The 19713-nt window shown below is 45.6% G+C and overlaps 1 protein-coding gene across 1 annotated transcript in view; it reads left to right on the top strand.

Moving 5' to 3' along the window:
* The window catches only part of gpr158a (G protein-coupled receptor 158a), a 1113215-nt gene that overhangs the window by 958441 nt on the left and 135061 nt on the right, over nt 1–19713 (top strand). Inside the window, exon 8 of the mRNA XM_072508450.1 lies at nt 15146–15284. Within this exon, the coding sequence (XP_072364551.1) occupies nt 15146–15284 (139 nt within the window). The remainder of the gene's footprint in view (nt 1–15145; nt 15285–19713) is intronic.

Raw genomic sequence — 19713 nt, 5'->3', positions numbered from 1 at the left:
TCTCAAAGGAACTTTTCACTGCGTGTGTTTGATTAGATTTACGAAAAAGTCAGAGGGGCAATGTTTTTACAAGGAAATATTGAGTTACTAAGTTTTATTTTTGGTTTCGAATTCAGGACTAGGGATCCCCGATGTTTTACTCCTGTTCTGAGGTACTGTGAACGATGCCTCTGAATAAAACAGATCTGACTGCTTAAAGGTTTTGGGTCTCCACTCCCACAATAGAGCTAGCTGACAAGGGTGGGATTGCTGCATGTGGGCTCACTACCTGTATCCCTATCCTGTACAGCCAAAAGAATTGTGAATGGGGGATAGAACCCCAGAATTTGCTGCTGCCCACCATTTTTAAAGCCCTTGTACTTCCATTCCAACACAGATGGAAACATTCAAATCTGAGCGAATGGGTGGAATCGTCCCCTCCTACCAGTAGTGGTGGTGGACAATACAGTAGGAGCGGGGATAACTGGTTTATTCATGGCGGGAATGTGTGGTCCTCAACGTCATGATAAGATGGGCTTCACTGGCACGGCCAGTATTTATTACCATTCCCTTATTGCCCTGGAGAAGGTGGAGGGGAGCTGCCTTCTTGACCCGCTGCAGTCCCTTTAGTGTATGTACGTCCACAGTGCTGTTGAGGAGGGAGTTCCAGGATGATGTTGGGCGTGCTACTTCCTGGTCGCCCTGCCGTGCAGTTCATCAAGAAACCCCTGGCTGCGGAATTAATCAGACCAGCAGCATGAGATTCGCAAGTTTTTCCCACTGGACTCTGTTGCGGGTGCCCCTCTGGATTCCCACCGCCACCGAAGAACTTGGGCCCGGAAAAGACAATTCTGTCGCCTGTCTTTTGCTCAATTTCAATATTTTAACACAACCATTGTGCAACCCCCCGCCGCCCTGGTTAATATCAATGCCAATGGTGTTAGAGTGTGATGTGCAGGAAGGGAAGATACATGGGGGTAATTTTATGGCTGCAGTCGTCACAAGTGTAAACGGCGATCTGGGCTCAAAATTCTCATGAGAGTCGGGAAATGGGATTCTCGCCAGCGAGAGCTCATTTCCCGATTTTCCGCATCACTCATCAGGGGTGGGGGCCACAATTAATAAGTTTCAATATTACTAATGTGCCTCCTCAATACATGAACCCCCTCCTCACTGTATAATTAAACCTCACGGCAGCTTCAGAACAACGACCAACGTGCCGGGGTGAGCCCTCTGGGAAGCCCCATTGGGGGTGTTCCTATTACGTGCGGTGAGGGAGAGGAAAGGGCCAATGCCTTTGAAGGGGGAGAACTTGCCAATGAAGAGGGGGGCATCTTGCAAATGAAGGGGTACCTTATGCGGCTGGGGGTGTCATGGGGATATCCCCCATTACCTTGTGTGTTGGGGAGACGACCCCCAATGCCTTGGGCAGTTTGGGGAGTGGGCAAGAGCACCTGTCACCTTGTAGGGTTTGTGAGAGGGAAAGCTTCCGATAGCTTTATTGAGTTTGTCCCCCATGTCTGTGTGTGGTGGGGGGGGGGGGGGGGGGTTCAACTTTCGCACTGATCGGGTTCTACTTTAAATAATGCTGTGGAGCTGGCCTTCCGGCTCTAACAGGCCCTATCTCGCCAGAGTGATGGCGTAAACCACACCCCCAGATTTTCTTTCCAGAGTGGTTGAAGGTCTGGGCCGGATTCTCCATTGAGAGTCTGACCCGCTATCCTCCCTTTCACTTTTTTACATGACTGAAAACTCTACAACCCAGTTATACTTCACTACTTGCTCTCTGCCGAATTGATGCTTTTACAGGCGCCAAGCCAACATCATTCACAGCTTTGAGCTGGATCTTGTCTCCCCATTTTGCTGAGTCATAATGTTGAGTGACCACCAAGAGGCACTTTTCTCGGTTTCTGGAGACGTTCCAAACCAACTGCTCGCAGTAAAGCCAACTCCCAGCAACCCCTGCAGCCAGCCACACCAGTGCCAATCTTACGGAGTCTTTAGATTGCTATGTGATGTGTCTCTTCGACCAGATCATAGTCTGCCTGGTAATCCACAGAAAGGCAGTGCACTTGTCTCTACTAACTACACTAGCTGCAGCCTTTTGTCTTTCTGATAGACCTCTCTCTCTCTTTCTGTCCACAGAAACTGAAACAGAGCATCTATCCACAGCTCACCCAGCTGCTCTTGCTTTTGTTTCAGGTGTGAACACTTTCCACCTTACTCGCAGTGAGACTCACCCTTGGGCCACTTGTCCCCATGGTAACTAAGCCATCCAGGCTTGTTGTCAAACAGAATTTATATCAAATCACATGATTCTCTTCATGCCTGCATTTTAACTTGAAGTAAAAAGGCAATCCCAAAACAAAATCATTGTCTAAAACTTTACATTCAAAACACTAAGGGTGGAATTCTCCAATCCCCCGGGGTGGCTTTTCCCACAGCAGCTCAATTGCCAGTGGGATTTTACAGTCTCGCCGAAGTCGATGGATACTTACTCGCCCACGGCGCCATTGAGGAAGATTTCACTATCGGGAAGGGCTGGAGAATTCCGCCCTACGAGCTGGAAGTTTTCCATCCAGTGCCAGTCATCCCAGAAACCAATAGGTATGGCTCTCTGAGTTGTACAACAGGTTTAGCAAGCTACACCATTTTACCGCACTCACTGGGACAAATTCGTAAAACCTGGCTTTGCCAATCTGTGCCTGGATTTTACCAGCTCTCTATGGATAGGTTGGGAGGCAGGGGGGCTGTAAAATTATGAGGAAAGACAAGGGACAAAACTTTGGCCAAATGCCAGGGCAGCATGGTGGCACAGTGGTTAGTACTGCTGCCTCACAGCGCCAGGGACCCAGGTTCAATTTCAGCCTTGGGTGACTGTCTGTGTGAAGTTTGCACATTCTCCCCATGTCTGCGTGGGTTTCCTCCCGCAGTCCAAAGGTGTGAAGCTTAGGTGGATTGGCCATGCTAAATTGCCCCTTAAGTGTCCAAAAATGTGCAGGTTAGGTGGGGCTATGGGGTTACTGGGATAGTGCAGGGAGTGGGCCTAGGTGGGGTGCCCTTTCAGAGGGTCGGAGCAGACTCGATGGGCCAAATGGCCTCCTTCTGCACTGTAGGAATTCCATGGCTCTATAGCTGATGGACAGGGTGTCAATGGGAAGAGGGTGGTGAATCTTTACAGTTCTCTGCAACAGAGTTGTGGAGGCTCAGTCATTTTGTATGTTCAAGAGTGAGATTGCTAGATTTCTACATATTAAAAAGATCGAGGGGTTCGGGGATAGTGCAGGAAAATGGTGTTGAAAGAGATGATTAGCCAAGATTCTCAATGGCGAGTGGACCTGAAGGGCTGAATGGCAAATTCTTGCTACTATTTCTTATGTCCATGTGCAAGATGTGCGCCCTTTATGGGACAAACAGAAATTCTATCTGTCTGGATTACAAGAGAATCTTTTGGAGATTTTGCTAATGTGTGAAAACATTCCAACATATACCAGCTTGATGTCTGGCCAACAATAAGCAAACACCTATTTAATTCAATTTAAATGGAAGGAAAATTCAAAAGGTTTCTTTATGACTGTGAACCTATATGAATATTCTTTCATGTTCGCTGTGCTCAGGCAATCACTTGGGTGAAGACCCAGCACAGTAGCCCCCCCCCCTCCCTTTAATGCTTCTTAAATACATTTTACAAATAGATCTCACACTCTTATAGTTCCTTATGTCAGTTGACGTGGCTGCCTCATGCAATACACAACCTATGCCCAGCGAGCATCTGGGCCTTGTTCTCCCTGTGCCTGCCTCCCCTTGACTGGTTGACAGGTGGTGGACAAGCAGTAGGACTGATTCTCTATTCATCACCAAACAGGAATTGCCCTCACAGGCATTACTCTGTATACTCCCAAACAATGCTCCGCGCAACTATCTTTCACCTCGCTTCATGGTTGTCCTGACAGCTCGTGGAGTGACAGTGTGATTAGCTAACAATGACAGCGTTTCACACACTCAAAAGCTAGACTGCTCTCCAGCAGCACGCAGCACTCTCCAGTCAACAGCCTAAAACGCATCAAAACGCTCGCTCAACAGTGGTCGGGTGACAGACAGCCCAAGGCATGCAATCTCACAACAATTAGGTTTGAGCAAAACAACTTTATCATCTTTGCCACCTCACCACATGGTGTTATTGCTGTTTTCAGATAATACCAAGAAAATCAGCTTTGAATATATCTATGTCTCAACCTACTCTGGGCTTTTATAATAATGGTGTCTGTTATGAGGCTTCCGCTCAAATTTTAAAGACACTTTTTGCAAATAACCTTTTTTTTTCACTTCAGGTTGACGCTTCTTCACTCTGCAAACATTTTTTAGGACAGTTGTAAATGCAAAGCATATTTTGTAAAAAAAAATACACTCATTAAATCTCCTCTGTAAAGGATGTTGGGTGTTTTTATTTTATTTTAATCTTACAAATGCTTTTCTCAATTTTGGCTGATAGAATTGAAACAATCAAATTTCTGCTGTTGCACTGACAAGAATCAGTTCACTGAGAGGCTGAATGTTCAGAAGTACAAGTGACTGGAAGGCAGCCTCTAGCTTAATGGATAATAGTATGAATTTTCAAGACCGAACCTCAATTCATTTTGAAGGTAGTGCTTGGTTTAGAGGTGCACCAACAAACTGAATAAAAAGGGCAATCTTGTCAGATAAAGCTACTGTAGGTTATAATGTGAAGGATAGTATATGCCAGAGAAAAATACATTGCCTCACGGGCAGTTATTCTTCCAGTTATATCGTTAATTAGGAATTGCTTCTGACATGTGGTCCAATAAACTGGAGCACGGTGTTCAGTGAAATCCGGGGATTAGTTGGATAGTCTATGTTTTGTTTCTGGGTTTCTTTTCGGATTCTGACAACACTAAGATAACAGCTGAAGATGGGCCTTCCAGTGCAATAATAGAGGTAAATTGTTTTTGTGCCATGCTTGGGGCTGCAGTCAATCTTCCTGTCAGTTTGTTCACTGAAGGCAAAGCTATAGAATTATAGAGTAGTATTGCACAGACAGACGCCATTCAGCCCATTGAGTCTGTATCAGATTTTTTTGAAATTTCAGTTTGTCTCGCTGCCCTACTCTTTCCTCATATCCCTGTCCCTTTTTCTTTTAGACCTTCAGTCATTCGGATAGATCGAAGAAATTCAGCCAATATTAAGCTGGAGACAGAAACACGGGGCTGAATTTTACTGATCCCTCATGCACCCTGTGGGTGGGACGACACACTTGTTGACCTGTAAATTAGGATTCCGTTCCAATGGTGGCATAGGGCAGCACGGTAGTACAGTGGTTAGCACAGCTGCATCACAGCTCCAGGGTCCCTAGATTCCCGGCTTGGGTCGCTGTCTGTGTGGAGTCTGCACATTCTCTCCATAGAACATAGAACAATACAGCGCAGTACAGGCCCTTCGGCCCACGATGTTGCACCGAAACAAAAGCCATCCAACCTACACTATGCCATTATCATCCATATGTTTATCCAATAAACTTTTAAATGCCCTCAATGTTGGCGAGTTCACCACTGTAGGAGGTAGGGCATTCCACGGCCTCACTACTCTTTGCGTAAAGAACCTACCTCTGACCTCTGTGCTATATCTATTACCCCTCAGTTTAAAGTTATGTCCCCTCGTGCCAGCCATATCCATCCGCGGGAGAAGGCTCTCACTGTCCACCCTATCCAACCCCCTGATCATTTTGTATGCCTCTATTAAGTCTCCTCTTAACCTTCTTCTCTCCAACGAAAACAACCTCAAGTCCATCAGCCTTTCCTCATAAGATTTTCCCTCCATACCAGGCAACATCCTGGTAAATCTCCTCTGCACCCGCTCCAAAGCCTCCACGTCCTTCCTATAATGCGGTGACCAGAACTGTACGCAATACTCCAAATGCGGCCGTACCAGAGTTCTGTACAGCTGCAACATGACCTCCCGACTCCGGAACTCAATCCCTCTACCAATAAAGGCCAACACTCCATAGGCCTTCTTCACAACCCTATCAACCTGGGTGGCAACTTTCAGGGATCTATGTACATGGACACCTAGATCCCTCTGCTCATCCACACTTTCAAGAACTTTACCATTAGCCAAATATTCCGCATTCCTGTTATTCCTTCCAAAGTGAATCACCTCACACTTCTCTACATTAAACTCCATTTGCCACCTCTCGGCCCAGCTCTGCAGCTTATCTATATCCCTCTGTAATCTGCTACATCCTTCCACACTATCGACAACACCACCGACTTTAGTATCGTCTGCAAATTTACTCACCCACCCTTCTGCGCCTTCCTCTAGGTCATTGATAAAAATGACAAACAGCAACGGCCCCAGAACAGATCCTTGTGGTACTCCACTTGTGACTGTACTCCATTCTGAACATTTCCCATCAACCACCACCCTCTGTCTTCTTTCAGCTAGCCAATTTCTGATCCACATCTCTAAATCACCCTCAATCCCCAGCCTCCGTATTTTTTGCAATAGCCTACCGTGGGGAACCTTATCAAACGCATGTGTGCATGGGTTTCCTCTGGGTGCTCCGGTTTCCTCCCACCTGTGCAAAGATGTGCAGGTTAAGTCGATTGGCAGTGATAAATTGCCCTTAGTGTCCAAATCAAGGTTAGGTGGGGTTACTTAGTTACGAGACAGGGTTGAGCCTTGGGCTTAAGTAGGGTGCTCTTTCCTAAGGGCCGGTGCAGACTCGATGGGCCAAATGGCCTCCTTCTGTATTGTAAATTCTCTGATTCTATGAGTCTATACCCACTGCTGGTGCATCCACTCCTCCCCCTCCATGATTTTACGGGTGGCCAGGGAGGTGTCAGGTGGGTTTCCCGCTAGTGGTAATTAATACACAATTAAAGGCCAAATCCCACTATCACTCCAATGTAATGTGTGGTGGGAGACGCTTGCACTCAACATATAGCCCGACAGGTTTAACCCTGTGGGCTGCTGGTCAGTGGAAGGACAGTTGGCGGTGCCTCCTTCCCTGGTCCCCTGTGTCAATTGAAGGCCCTTCACACAGTTTTGCCACCCTATGCCAACCCTCCCCAACTGCCGAGTCCAGCCTGTACCCAGACCCACCACTTGCTGGGGTTTTTTGGCCTGGTTCCAGTGAGATATCAATTGTACTTGAATGGCCAGGTTCATCGTTGAACGGTGTCACCTTCGCCCACCTGCAGTACCAGCAGTGGCTCCTGCTCCTTGGTGCTGCCAGTGTGCAGAGATGCCAGCCTCCCATTGGCCGGTAAGAGGTGGGATGTCCTCCTGGAGATGGACGAAAGCCTTGCTTCATATTAATTAAAGGGCCTTGCCCAAAAACGCAAAGGGGGTGCAAGCTCGATAAGCAGAGGTAGGTTCACTCCCAAAATTTATGCTGGGGTATGAGGAGCCCACGCTCAGTGTAATATTCTGCCCATAGTCTGTGAAAGTGTTCACAGGTGACGAATCTGGAGTAACACATGACCTGCAAGGTTGGGCAATTTTAACAGCGTATCAGGGTTTAAATAAATTATGGAGTAGAATCATAGAATCCCTACATACGGAAGGATGCCATTCGGCCCATCGAGTCTGCACTGACACTCCAAAAGAGTACTTCAACCAGGTCCACTCCACCATCTTCCCCACCCTATCCCCATAACATAACCTGCACATCCCTCGACACTAAGGGACAATTTAGCATGGCCAATCCACTTAACCTGCACATCTTTGGACTGTGGGAGGAAACTGGAGCAGCCAGAGGAAACCCACGCAGACACGGGGAGAAGACGCAAACTGCACATAGACAGTGACCCAAGGCCGGAATTGAACCAGAGTCCCTCTGGGAGCAGAACATCTGCTGGTAGGTTATCCAGCCTATTTTATACTGACGTGCCACCCAGCTTCCGCCGGTGGGCAAGACCAACATTTCCTCTTTTATATTCTCTGCAGGACTATCTGCCTTCTTAGCATATGTCCCAGTCAGCAGGGCGATAGAACAAGGTTACCAAGTGCTCCACAATCCCATTAGGTTTACTGCTCAATGCTTTGGTAATGAAAAATAAGCATTTCCCCAGAGGCGTAAACAGGAGAATTTAGCAAAACAGCCATCAACACCAATGAGCCAATTGATTGCTAAAATTGAATTCATGCTTGTGTGTTATTTTCAGTGGATGACTGCCTCTCTTCTTAACACTCACTCACCTATTTATGAAAGTCATATCATTTTTCATCTGCGTTGTTGAATGATTTGCTTAAAATCTTATGATGCTGCATGCAGTTTACATTTTACAATTTATTTGGTTTTAATCTTCATTGTTGACTTTGCGCAAATTGAAATTTGTAGAGGCAGAGCCAATTGGACATTTTTCCCTCCGTGTTATGGGATCAGTATTTTCAGAAAAGCTGAGAAGGTACTTGATGGTTGCACGAGTCACGTTTCAATGGTGTGTCCCTTTCTACATTCTAGATTCATTACCGTGACAAATTAAACGAATCCTGCGAACAGGAGTGTAAAAAGAGGGAAAATCGACCGTGGATATCTAAGGAAATAAGGGAGAGTATCAAATTGAAGGAAAAAACATACAAAGTAGCAAAGATCAGTGGGAGACTAGAGGACTGGGAAATCTTTAGGAGGCAACAGAAAGCTACTAAAAAAAGCTATAAAGAAGAGTAAGATAGATTATGAGAGTAAACTTGCTCAGACTATAAAAACAGATAGTAAAAGTTTCTACAAATATATAAAACAAAAAAGAGTGGCTAAGGTAAATATTGGTCCTTTAGAGGATGAGAAGGGAGATTTAATAATGGGAGATGAGGAAATGGCTGAGGAACTGAACAGGTTTTTTGGGTCGGTCTTCACAGTGGAAGACACAAATAACATGCCAGTGACTGATGGAAATGAGGCTATGACAGGTGAGGACCTTGAGAGGATTGTTATCACCAAGGAGGTAGTGATGGGCAAGCTAATGGGGCTAAAGGTAGACAAGTCTCCTGGACCTGATGGAATGCATCCCAGAGTGCTAAAAGAGATGGCTAGGGAAATTGCAAATGCACTAGTGATAATTTACCAAAATTCACTAGACTCTAGGGTGGTCCCAGCGGATTGGAAATTAGCAAACGTGACACCACTGTTTAAAAAAGGAGGTAGGCAGAAAGTGGGTAATTATAGGCCAGTGAGCTTAACTTCGGTAGTAGGGAAGATGCTGGAATCTATTATCAAGGAAGAAATAGCGAGGCATCTGGATGGAAATTGTCCCATTGGAGAGATGCAGCATGGGTTCATAAAGGGCAGGTCGTGCCTAACTAATTTAGTGGAATTTTTTGAGGACATTAACAGTGCGGTAGATAACAGGGAGCCAATGGATGTGGTTTATCTGGATTTCTAGAAAGCCTTTGACAAGGTGCCACACAAAAGGTTGTTGCATGAGATAAAGATGCATGGCATTAAGGGGAAAGTAGTAGCATGGATAGAGGATTGGTTAATTAATAGAAAGCAAAGAGTGGGGATTAATGGGTGTTTCTCTGGTTGGCAATCAGTAGCTAGTGGTGACCCTCAGGGATCAGTGTTGGGCCCACAACTGTTCACAATTTACATAGATGATTTGGAGTTGGGGACCAAGGGCAATGTGTCCAAGTTTGCAGACGACACTAAGATAAGTGGTAAAGCAAAAAGTGCAGAGGATACTGGAATTCTGCAGAGGGATTTGGATAGGCTAAGTGAATGGGCTAGGGTCTGGCAGATGGAATACAATGTTGACAAATGTGAGGTTATCGATTTTGCTAGGAATAACAGCAAAAGGGATTATTATTTAAATGATAAAATATTAAAACATGCTGCTGTGCAGAGAGACCTGGGTGTGCTAGTGCATGAATTGCAAAAAGTTGGTTTACAGGTGCAACAGGTGATTAAGAAGGCAAATGGAATTTTTTCCTTCATTGCTAGAGGGATGGTGTTTAAGACTAGGGAGGTTATGCTGCAATTATATAAGGTGTTAGTGAGGCCATACCTGGAGTATTGTGTTCAGTTTTGGTCTCCTTACTTGAGAAAGGACGTACTGGCACAGGAGGGTGTGCAGAGGAGATTCACTAGGTTAATCCCAGAGCTGAAGGGGTTGGATTATGAGGAGAGGTTGAGTAGACTGGGACTGTACTCGTTGGAATTTAGAAGGATGAGGGGGGAATCTTATAGAAACATATAAGATTATGAAGGGAATAGATAGGATAGATGCGGGCAGGTTGTGTCCATTGGCGGGTGAAAGCAGAACTAGGGGGCATAGCCTCAAAATAAGGGGAAGTAGATTTAGGACTGAGTTTTGGAGGAACTTCTTCACCCAAAGGGTTGTGAATCTATGGAATTCCTTGCCCAGTGAAGCAGTAGAGGCTCCTTCGTTAAATGTTTTTAAGCTAAAGATAGATAGTTTTTTGAAGAATAAAGGGATTAAGGGTTATGGTGTTCGGGCCGGAAAGTGGAGCTGAGTCCACAAAAGATCAGCCAAGATCTCATTGAATGGTGGAGCAGGCTCGAGGGACCAGATGGCCTACTCCTGCTCCTAGTTCTGATGTTCTATGTAGGTGCATCAGTACAGGCAAATTAGGAACCTATGGGACGGGATTCTTTGAGCCCGGGCCGGGCCGGAGAATCGCCGCGACCGGCGCAAATCGCGCGCCCCGACACCGGGACGCGATTCTCCGGAGAGAGAGACTCGCCGCCATTGGTGCCGGGGCCGGTTGGGGGCCACTCTATGGGGCCCCCCCAGCGATTCTCCGCCCGGGATGGGCCGAGCATCCGTACCAAAAAAACCCTATTCCCGCCAGCGTCGTTCTAACCTGGTCTTACCCAGGATGGATGGATCCGGGGGCATCCTGTGGGGGGGTGGGGGGGGGCGGGTAGGGGGTTCTGCCCTTAGGGGGGGCTTCTGCTGTGGCCTGGCCCGCAATCGGGGCCCACCAATCGACGGGCCGGCCTCTCGGGCTGGGGGCCTCCTTGGTTCCGCGCCAGCCCCTGTAGCCCTACGCCATGTTGCGTCGGGGCCGGCGTGGATTAGGGAGACACCGCGCATGTGCGGAAATCGTGCCGGTCCCACCGCCCATGCGCCATCTGACGTTGGGATTGGCAGCTGGAGCGGCATGGGTTGCTCAAGTGCTGTACTGGCCCCTGTTGGGGTCAGAATTGCTGATCCTGAGGCCATGATGACGCCGCGGGAAATGCGACGACGTTTACGACGGTGTCAACACTTAGCCTCAAGTTCAGAGAATCCCGCCCATGAACATACATACGAACATGCGAATTAGGAGCAAGAGTAGGCCACTCGGCCCATTGAACCTGTTCCAACATTCAATAAGATAATGGCTGATTTGCTTGTGTCTTCAACTGCACATTGTTGTCTACCCTGATAATCCTATCTACCATGATAACATTTTACCCCTTGTTAATCTAGAATCTATCTAGCTCTGCCTTCAAAAATATTCAAAGACTCTGCTTCCACTGCCTTTTGACAAAGAAGTTCCAAAGACTCACGACCCTCTGAGAGAAATATGTTCTCCTTATCTCTGTCTTCAATGAGCGGCACCTTATTTTGAAAAAGTGACCCCTGTGGCGGGATTCTTCGCTGCGTCCACCCGGCGACCAGAGAATCCCACCCAAGGCCAATGGACTTTTCCATTGTCCACGTCTCGCCCGTGGCGGGGTGGAGGAAACCAGCCCCTAGTTCTAAATCCTGTTTCTCCATCAGCAGAAGGAACTAAAGGTACTGTCCACAGACCCTAGATTATGATAAGGTAAAAAATACAAATCCCATTTTGAAGGTAGTTTTTTGCAGAAAGCTCATAATAGATCAATGCTTTTAAGAATTTTTATACATATTTTATCTAATTTATCCTGTTATTTGCTCTCATCATATATTCCATGGCACCCTGTCATGGAGATGAACTAATTCAAAGTCAGGGTGGACCCACAGCTTACTATCAAATGATGTATAAGGGAACCTTGGAGTTACTCTCCCTCCAAATATCCTCTTTCTTCCTGCATTGAATAGTAAACTCCACATTGTCCCTTCCCATGCCTGTGAATCTGAGATCAGAAAGCCACTGAAGTATTTAGATGTCCACTTTGCGATGCCAAGACATACAAGGCAATGGCCAAGTGCTGGAAAATGGATTAAAATACTGAGGCGGTTGTTTTTGATCAGCACAGACAAAACGGGCTGAAGGGCATTTTCTGTACTGTAGACCTCTGCGAATCTCTGACTGTATGGAAATCAAGGAGGCAAATTTCCCCCTAATGCTCTGAAACAACATGAATTAGACAGCCCAAACATTATGTCCCAGGCTGGAGTTCTCTACCCCTGCAGGAGGCAAGGAAGGAGACAGGTGGGCCTGCGAATTTGGTAGATTGGTGTGAAGAATGATACCCGACACCTTCCCAACTCCATTGGACAAAAGTTCTGAGAGGGAAGCACCATGGTTGACCTTCCCATCCTGCCTCCATTTGAGTCCCTTAAGTGACCAATGAATGCCACTTAATGGCCCCTTCCCACCTCCACTGCAATCGTCCCAGCTCCAGGCAGGTCTGCTAACATGCAGCCTGCCCAACTGCTAAAGCTGTGCGAGCTTGCAAGTCAGCTGGAGTGGGTGTTAGGGTCCCTGGATCTGCACTAATCTGTGCATGATTGAGAGCATGGGACTAGTGCAGTGTGTGGCCGCTGACAGCCATCCCACTATCCTAGCCGCTGATCCCCCTGGCCTCTCTCTCTCTCACGGAGAAAGTGTAAACCCATCGTGCCCATGCCCATTGGAGTTAAAATGAATGAGAGGTGATCTTAAATTGAAACATAAGCTCCTGAGGGGATTTGATAACGTAGAAATCAGGAGGATGTTTTCACTTGTGGGAGCAACTAGAACCAGGGGACACAGTTTAGAAATAAGGGATCTACTGTTCGGGTGAAAATGAGGAATAATTATTTCTTTCAAAAGATCGAGGGTGTGTGGAATTCTCTTCCCCAGAGACTGGATCATTGAATTTTATTCAAGGCAGAATAAGCCAGACTTATGAAAGACAAGGGTGTCAAGGTTATGGAGGACATGCAGGAAAGTGGTGCTGAGGTCACAACTATACCAACCATGATCTGATTGAATGGCCAAACATGTGCAAAGTGCTGAATTACTCCTGCTCCGAGATCCTATGGACCTCTCCCAAGAAGAACACCCCCTCCCCCCACTAACAGCTCTTACGTTTTACCTGCGTTGCTCCACGATTCTGCCACTCCAGGGGCTGTTGTTCCAGCAGCAGCCACTGCCACCTTTGTGGTGCTGCCGAGTGCAAAAGCTGCTGGTCTTCGATTGGCTGGCAGCCTGGTGGGCAGAAGATATGATGGATCTTCCTCTTCAGAATCAGTGTGGATGCCTCACCATTTTCTAAGGCAGTGAGTGAGGCATCCACTGAGAATGGAGGATTCCGTACCCCGTTTTATCCTTTGGTCAAACCATTCTCAGAAACATGACAATCATTTCATGGATTGACAATTCCAACTTGTGACCATTTTCCCTTCAGTTTTTTAGGATTTTTTCTACAAGTGACAATTCAAATGCAGATATGTACTTCATTAAAAGTCACTCTTTTGATCCCTCCAGTATTTATCTCTGCATTAACTCCACATAGAACAACTGGAAGAGATTTTGTCATTTTTATTTTGTTTAAAGTAGAGAGAAAACTCAACTTTACATGTGAGGCTTTGTTTCACAACTCTTGTTAGCGCACTTAAAATATATGGGTTAACATCCCCAATGTTACAAGAGCACTCAATGAAAAAAGATCTAGGCTCAGTCGTCTGGGCAGCAGATCATTTGTTAAAAAGAACACCCATTTTCCATTCAAAATAAATGCTAAAAAAAACATTTTTGTATAAGTAGGCAATTCATTATCCATGTAGGTTGCAATGTGAATAACCATGAGGGCAATCTAGAGCACTCTGATTCTAAGAAAATGTTTAATTCTGCAACATAGCCAGCTCGTCAACTGGAATATTGGGAATCTACAATTTACAGCATGTATCATGTTAAAAGAAATTCAACTTTACTGTTTTTTTATTCATCTACGGGATGTTGGTGTCGCTGGTTAGGCCAGTACTTATTGCTCATCCCTATTTTCCCTTCAGAAGGTGATGGTGAGTTGCCTCCTCGAACCACTGCAGTCCTTGAGGTGTAAGTACATCCATGATGCTGTTAGGGAGGGAGTTTTAGGATTTTGACTCAGCGACCGTGAAGGAGCGGCGATATATTTCCAAGTCAGGGTGGTGAGTAACTTGGTGGGGAACCTCCAGCTGTTGGGGTTCCCAGGTATCTGCTGCTCTTGTTCTTCTAAATGGTAGTGGTCGTGGGTGTAGAGAAAAAGACTAAGCTGTCGTCAAGTGCTCTAAATGTAGACTATGTGATGCTGCCATATAGAATAATACGGTTCATTATGTTCAATTGTCATATTATGGAAGTTGCCATTATTTTATCTTTTGAAGGTTATACATCAGAAACTCCAGCTCAATGGACCACTCAATCACAGACTTCACTCCGACTGACTAGCCTCCTACTTTATGGAAAATGAATTTCCTTCCCCAACTCCTCTGCAAAATAATTAGATGATCTGGTTAATATTTATTTAATTCCCCTACTCCAATGGCCTCAACCCAGCTCCATGTTGAAGGTGAATACATTGACCCCCCGAATCAAATAGTTTCTCTGAGAGTCTGTTCCATACCTCCATTGCCCTTTCTTCACTTGCTTAACACTTTTTGTTTGCTTCTGACCACTTGTCCTATGCTGGGAAGGATTATACCATGAATTTTGCAGTTGTGCTATCAAATATTTGACTCAAAAGAAAATCAGTTAACTCTTTAATTCCATGAAGAGTTGCTAAACATAATTTAAGAGCGGACTTAAAGAGTTGAGCTCACTCATGTGACATCATCCTATCCTGAAGCACTGCAGACAACTGGATTTCCAAACCAAGCAGCTTTTAGTTAAGTCGCATGTGGAGGGGTTTTGCAGAAGCTAATTGGAATTTATTTTGTTGAAATACAGGAGGTTGGCCTTTCTAAAGAAAGTTTGGATTGTGCATGAAGCTCAAAGTCACTCCATTCCTTCTCTGCTTTTTCTTCTGCAGCTGAATTTCTCTTCCTCCTCTGGGGGGTATATCTCTGCTATGCAGTACGGACAGTTCCATCAGCATTTCATGAACCACGCTACATGGCTGTAGCTGTCCATAATGAGCTCATTATATCTGCTGTATTCCATACCATCAGGTAAGATGACTGCTGGCTCTTAAATCTAATCAACTAAAAGATAAGAGGAAGTATAGGGGTGGGGTTGCCTTTTTATTTTCTGCTTTTCAAAAGAATTGGAGTGGGAGGAGGATTATTTGGAAAATAACTCACATGTTTATTCAATTCATGCCGCACAAATTCCTTGGCTTCAGTTGTCTATTTTCCTCCAGTCTTTTTTTGATCTGATTAATCTTCCTTACGCAAGAATTACTGTGGTGCAGTCAACTGACAGACAGCGATCTTGTCACATGAACAATAACATATCTTGAAAACCGTCTTTGAAGATCAGGAGTACAAGGGATGCTGTGGTGAGGCTTTACATCACACAGTGGTGACCCAATTTTGGGTACCTGAGCACAGACAAAGCTCCTTGTGGCAGAAAGCTTGTGCTTTATGAATGTTCGCTGTATACACATTACAAGCAGTTGACCATGCATACCCAGAACCCATTTCATTGATGACCATATTGATTTTAATTGTTACTATGGGTTAACTGGTGGGGTGGTGAGGATGGGGGATTTTTATTGCATGGTTGCAACATCATGAAATGGACTAAATAAATGGACAGCAGCCTGAACAATTCTTTCGCCATGGTTAGAATTGTTCACCTTGATTGTCCACATTGGCTTTCTGAGCAGACTGGTCATCACAAGTGCACTCTGTGATCCTGGGGAGGAGCCTGTCTATTTAAACACAACTTATTTTACCCACTAATTTTATGAAGCCATTGACGTGCTTATTTTCAATGTTCCAATGCGTCAAGTCCACTAACAAAATAGCCAATTGATCCCCTCATTATTAACACAGTGCAATGTCATTTCAGTCACCACACATTTTATAGTTTCCCCTCAGCTGTGCAATCGAACAGAGGACTGCAGAAAAATAGCAGCAGCACTCACTGTGAAATGTCCAATTGCATCAAGCCTCTGATGGAAGCAGTGGTAGTAGATTTTATTTACTTTAAGTAGTTAATGTCAAATGCCGTTTTTGTTTCTGCGGGTTTTACGAGATCTCATTCAGAGGAGCAACAAAAATAATTTCTCATTTGAAAATGGTGCCGAAATTACACTGCAAGCTTGCTAGAGGCAAAATTATGAGTCATCTCAGTCCAGTATAAGTTCTGTACACTACCATGGATGATATAGTACCGCCTCTGTCCTTGGTTTATCTTAACATTGTCGGTATTTTCTAAAATTGTTCCCCTTAAATTTTACTCAGCATTAATCACACTATAGCGGCGAAACTCTGTCATTTCCAATGTATCATTTATTTGTGTTGCACATTTCTATAATAATAACTGGAATCCATCGTGTGAACAATTACTTGTGTGAATTGGACACAGCCGGACATGTAAACGTAAGCTGCTTAATCCTTGTTTCTAGGTTTTCCAATTCTGTAATTATCATTACAACTTTGGGTAATCCAGGTCTAACCGCATGCCACTTTTGCTGCTGCAATGCAGTCTGATGTCACAGCATAGCATATGTGCATGGCCTCCATTACATGTATGTGAGCTGCTTGTATAATCCATGCCAATTTGTGCATGCATCTGCACTGCAGAGAGTCCGTTGATGCAAAACAGAAAAGCCTTTCACTCTGCTGACAATTTGCAGGATTGGAAATGTGTCATCTTTTCAATTGAAGGAAGAATATATACACAGACATTGATTCTTTCCACTTTATTCACAAATAGATCATCTGCTTTCACCAGCTGTTTAAATTTCCCGTTCAGGGGTTTGTTGATGTAGCTCAATAGTTGAATAAAATTACACTGCCTGATCTGAAATGCATCTACGTTTATCGCTCATTGTGTATATAAAGTCTTAGAGGTTCCACCCCCACAGAAATCTATTAGTGAGGAGCTGGCAGAGGGAATCTACTTTTCTTCATCATTTTTGTTTGAATCTGATGTCGGCTTTATAAATGATGAAGGGCAGCACGGTGGCGCAGTGTGTTAGCCCTGCTGCCTCACGGCGCCGAGGTCCCAGGTTCAATCCCTGCTCTGAGTCACTGTCTACGTGGAGTTTGCACATTCTCCCCGTGTCTGCGCGGGTTTCGTCCCCACAACCCAAAGATGTGCAGGGTAGGTGGATTGCCCACGCTAAAATCGCCCTTAATTGGATAAAATTAATTGGGTACTCTAAATTTAAAAATTAAATAAATGATGAAAGCTGAACCTAAATACAAGGTTAAAATGTCAAAATTGTGGAGCATGACTCAAAATGGCACCAGCAACGTATGGTTAGAAAGTACCTTTAAATGTGGAAGAATATCCCAAAGCACTTCGCGCAAGGGCATATTTAGACAAAAGAATGACACCGAAGCAAAGGCGGAGGAGATAACACGATTGGTAAAAGGGGTAGATTTAGGTTCTGAAAGAAGGAGCACGGGGCGGAGAGATGTTTGCAGAATTTTGCAAAGACTATCCCACGTTCCCAAAACGTGTGGCCCTCCCTTTTAAAAAGGGAGAAGTATTTGTTCAGCTCCATGGATGGCCCATTCGATTTCCTGCCTTGTTCCTGATTGGCAAACTGTTTATCAACACATTATATCACAGGAAACCAAACGACTTATTGGCAGAAATTGCCAATCCAAAACTACGCCATAGCAATTAACATAAGAAGCTGGTTGGCTTCACGAGTAGAAAAAGGACTGGATTCACGTGCTGCCCACTCATGAATTGTGCCTCATGAAAATTATCCCCAGTTGCTCTTCAGATCCCAATTATTCAAATGTACAAGATAGGGACCCGGGAGGGATCTACCGGGCAGTGTATATATTGTGTTATAAATAAAACTACGCTTCTTTATTTTTACTCAGTGTGGACTCCCCATGTCCTGAATAAACTGGCAACAAGGAGTAAACTGGTTGGCTGTCGATGCTGTGGCCTACATGGCTGAGCCACCTCCTTGATTTTTTTGGACCCAGGTTTGGAATTACTTAATTTGCCATGCCTCTGTTTGGGCGGTTAGGTGCATTTGACGCCGGTGTTGAAGACTGGAACCAATTACTTCTTCCTGGCCAACAACATCACAGAGAATGTGCACCAGATGGTCATGCACGTGGAGATGATCTGGAGTCTCGCGTAGCCAGCGGTGCCAGATACTCAATCGTTTGACCAACCCATGGCACTTGTGGTCCCACTCAGCCCCATCAGTGATTATCCAAAGATATCGGTTCAATATGGCGGAGAGGTTTCCCAGTGAGCCGGTCACCGAGTTTGTATCACGGCTACGAAAGGGAGCCGGGTTTTGTGAGTGTGGAATTGCTTTCTCAGATATGCTCCCCGATCATTTGCTCTGAGGTATAAATAATATGGAAACGCAGAAAAAACCTTTGGGTGAAACTTCCTTGATTTTCATCAGACACTGCAGATCTCCTTGTCCCGGGAAAGCCCGGAAAGCGGCGTCCAAGAGGTACAAGAGATGGAGGTGAACTTTTTGGAGCATCATCCCTTCACATGGTATCCCTACGGCCCGGACCGATCGCTATGGTGACTCCGCCCTCTGGGCGAAGAGCTGGCCACCAAGATGTGTAACATCACCGATCTCGGCTGAAGGCTATTCCAGCCCGTGTGCAACATGTGGATGCCGGTCTAGGTTTGCTCACAGGCAGAAGAAGGGCCAGAGCTAAAGGCCCACCAGTCAAAGTTTGCATCAGCCCCAAGGCCGAGCATCTGGATGATCCAGAAGAGGCCGAGATGCAGCTAAACTGATTGGCATCACCCCGTGTGGCCCCATTTGTCTTCCGATACAGGTGAATGGCCGATGATACAAATGGATTTGGATATGAGAGCTACCATTTCTGTGGTGACACAGAACAGCTTTGCTCTTTTAAACAAGGTGAGCGCACCTTGACTTCTGCTGACACGGCGGCTTGTCCCCTCCGCTTTAGTGGAGAAAGTCGAGACCAAACATTGTCGTTTGGAGAGTTTGGTCATCATTAGGCCTGTGCACTTTGTCGATTAGCCAGCACTGGTGGTCCCCATAATAAAAGCGGATAAGGCAGTCCGCCTCTGTGGAGACCATAAATTAACAGTGAACACTGCTTCGAGGTTGGACCAGTATCCTCTACCACATTGGTCAGTGGCTGAACATTTACAAATTGGACATGAGCAATGCTTACCTACAGCTGGAGCTTGATAAGTCCTCACAGATGTACGTCACAATCGACATGCACAAGGGACTCTACAAGAACACCCGGCTCCCGTTCAGAGTATCCTCGACATGTGCAGTCTTCCAGCGCATCAGGGAGAACATCCTACGCGATTGCCACGCGTTGCCGTTTACTGAGATGGCGTGTTATTCACCGGGATCAAGAACATTTGTAGAGCCTCGAGGCGGTGCTGAAACATTTTTCTGAGTACGTGGTCCACTCACATTGTGCATTTCATGTGAAAGATGTAATA

Source organism: Scyliorhinus torazame, chromosome 6 (genome assembly GCF_047496885.1).
Source record: "Scyliorhinus torazame isolate Kashiwa2021f chromosome 6, sScyTor2.1, whole genome shotgun sequence".
Taxonomy (NCBI): Eukaryota; Metazoa; Chordata; class Chondrichthyes; order Carcharhiniformes; family Scyliorhinidae; genus Scyliorhinus; species Scyliorhinus torazame.
Note: the sequence above shows the minus strand (reverse complement) of the source record. Positions and strands in the feature narration are given on the sequence as shown.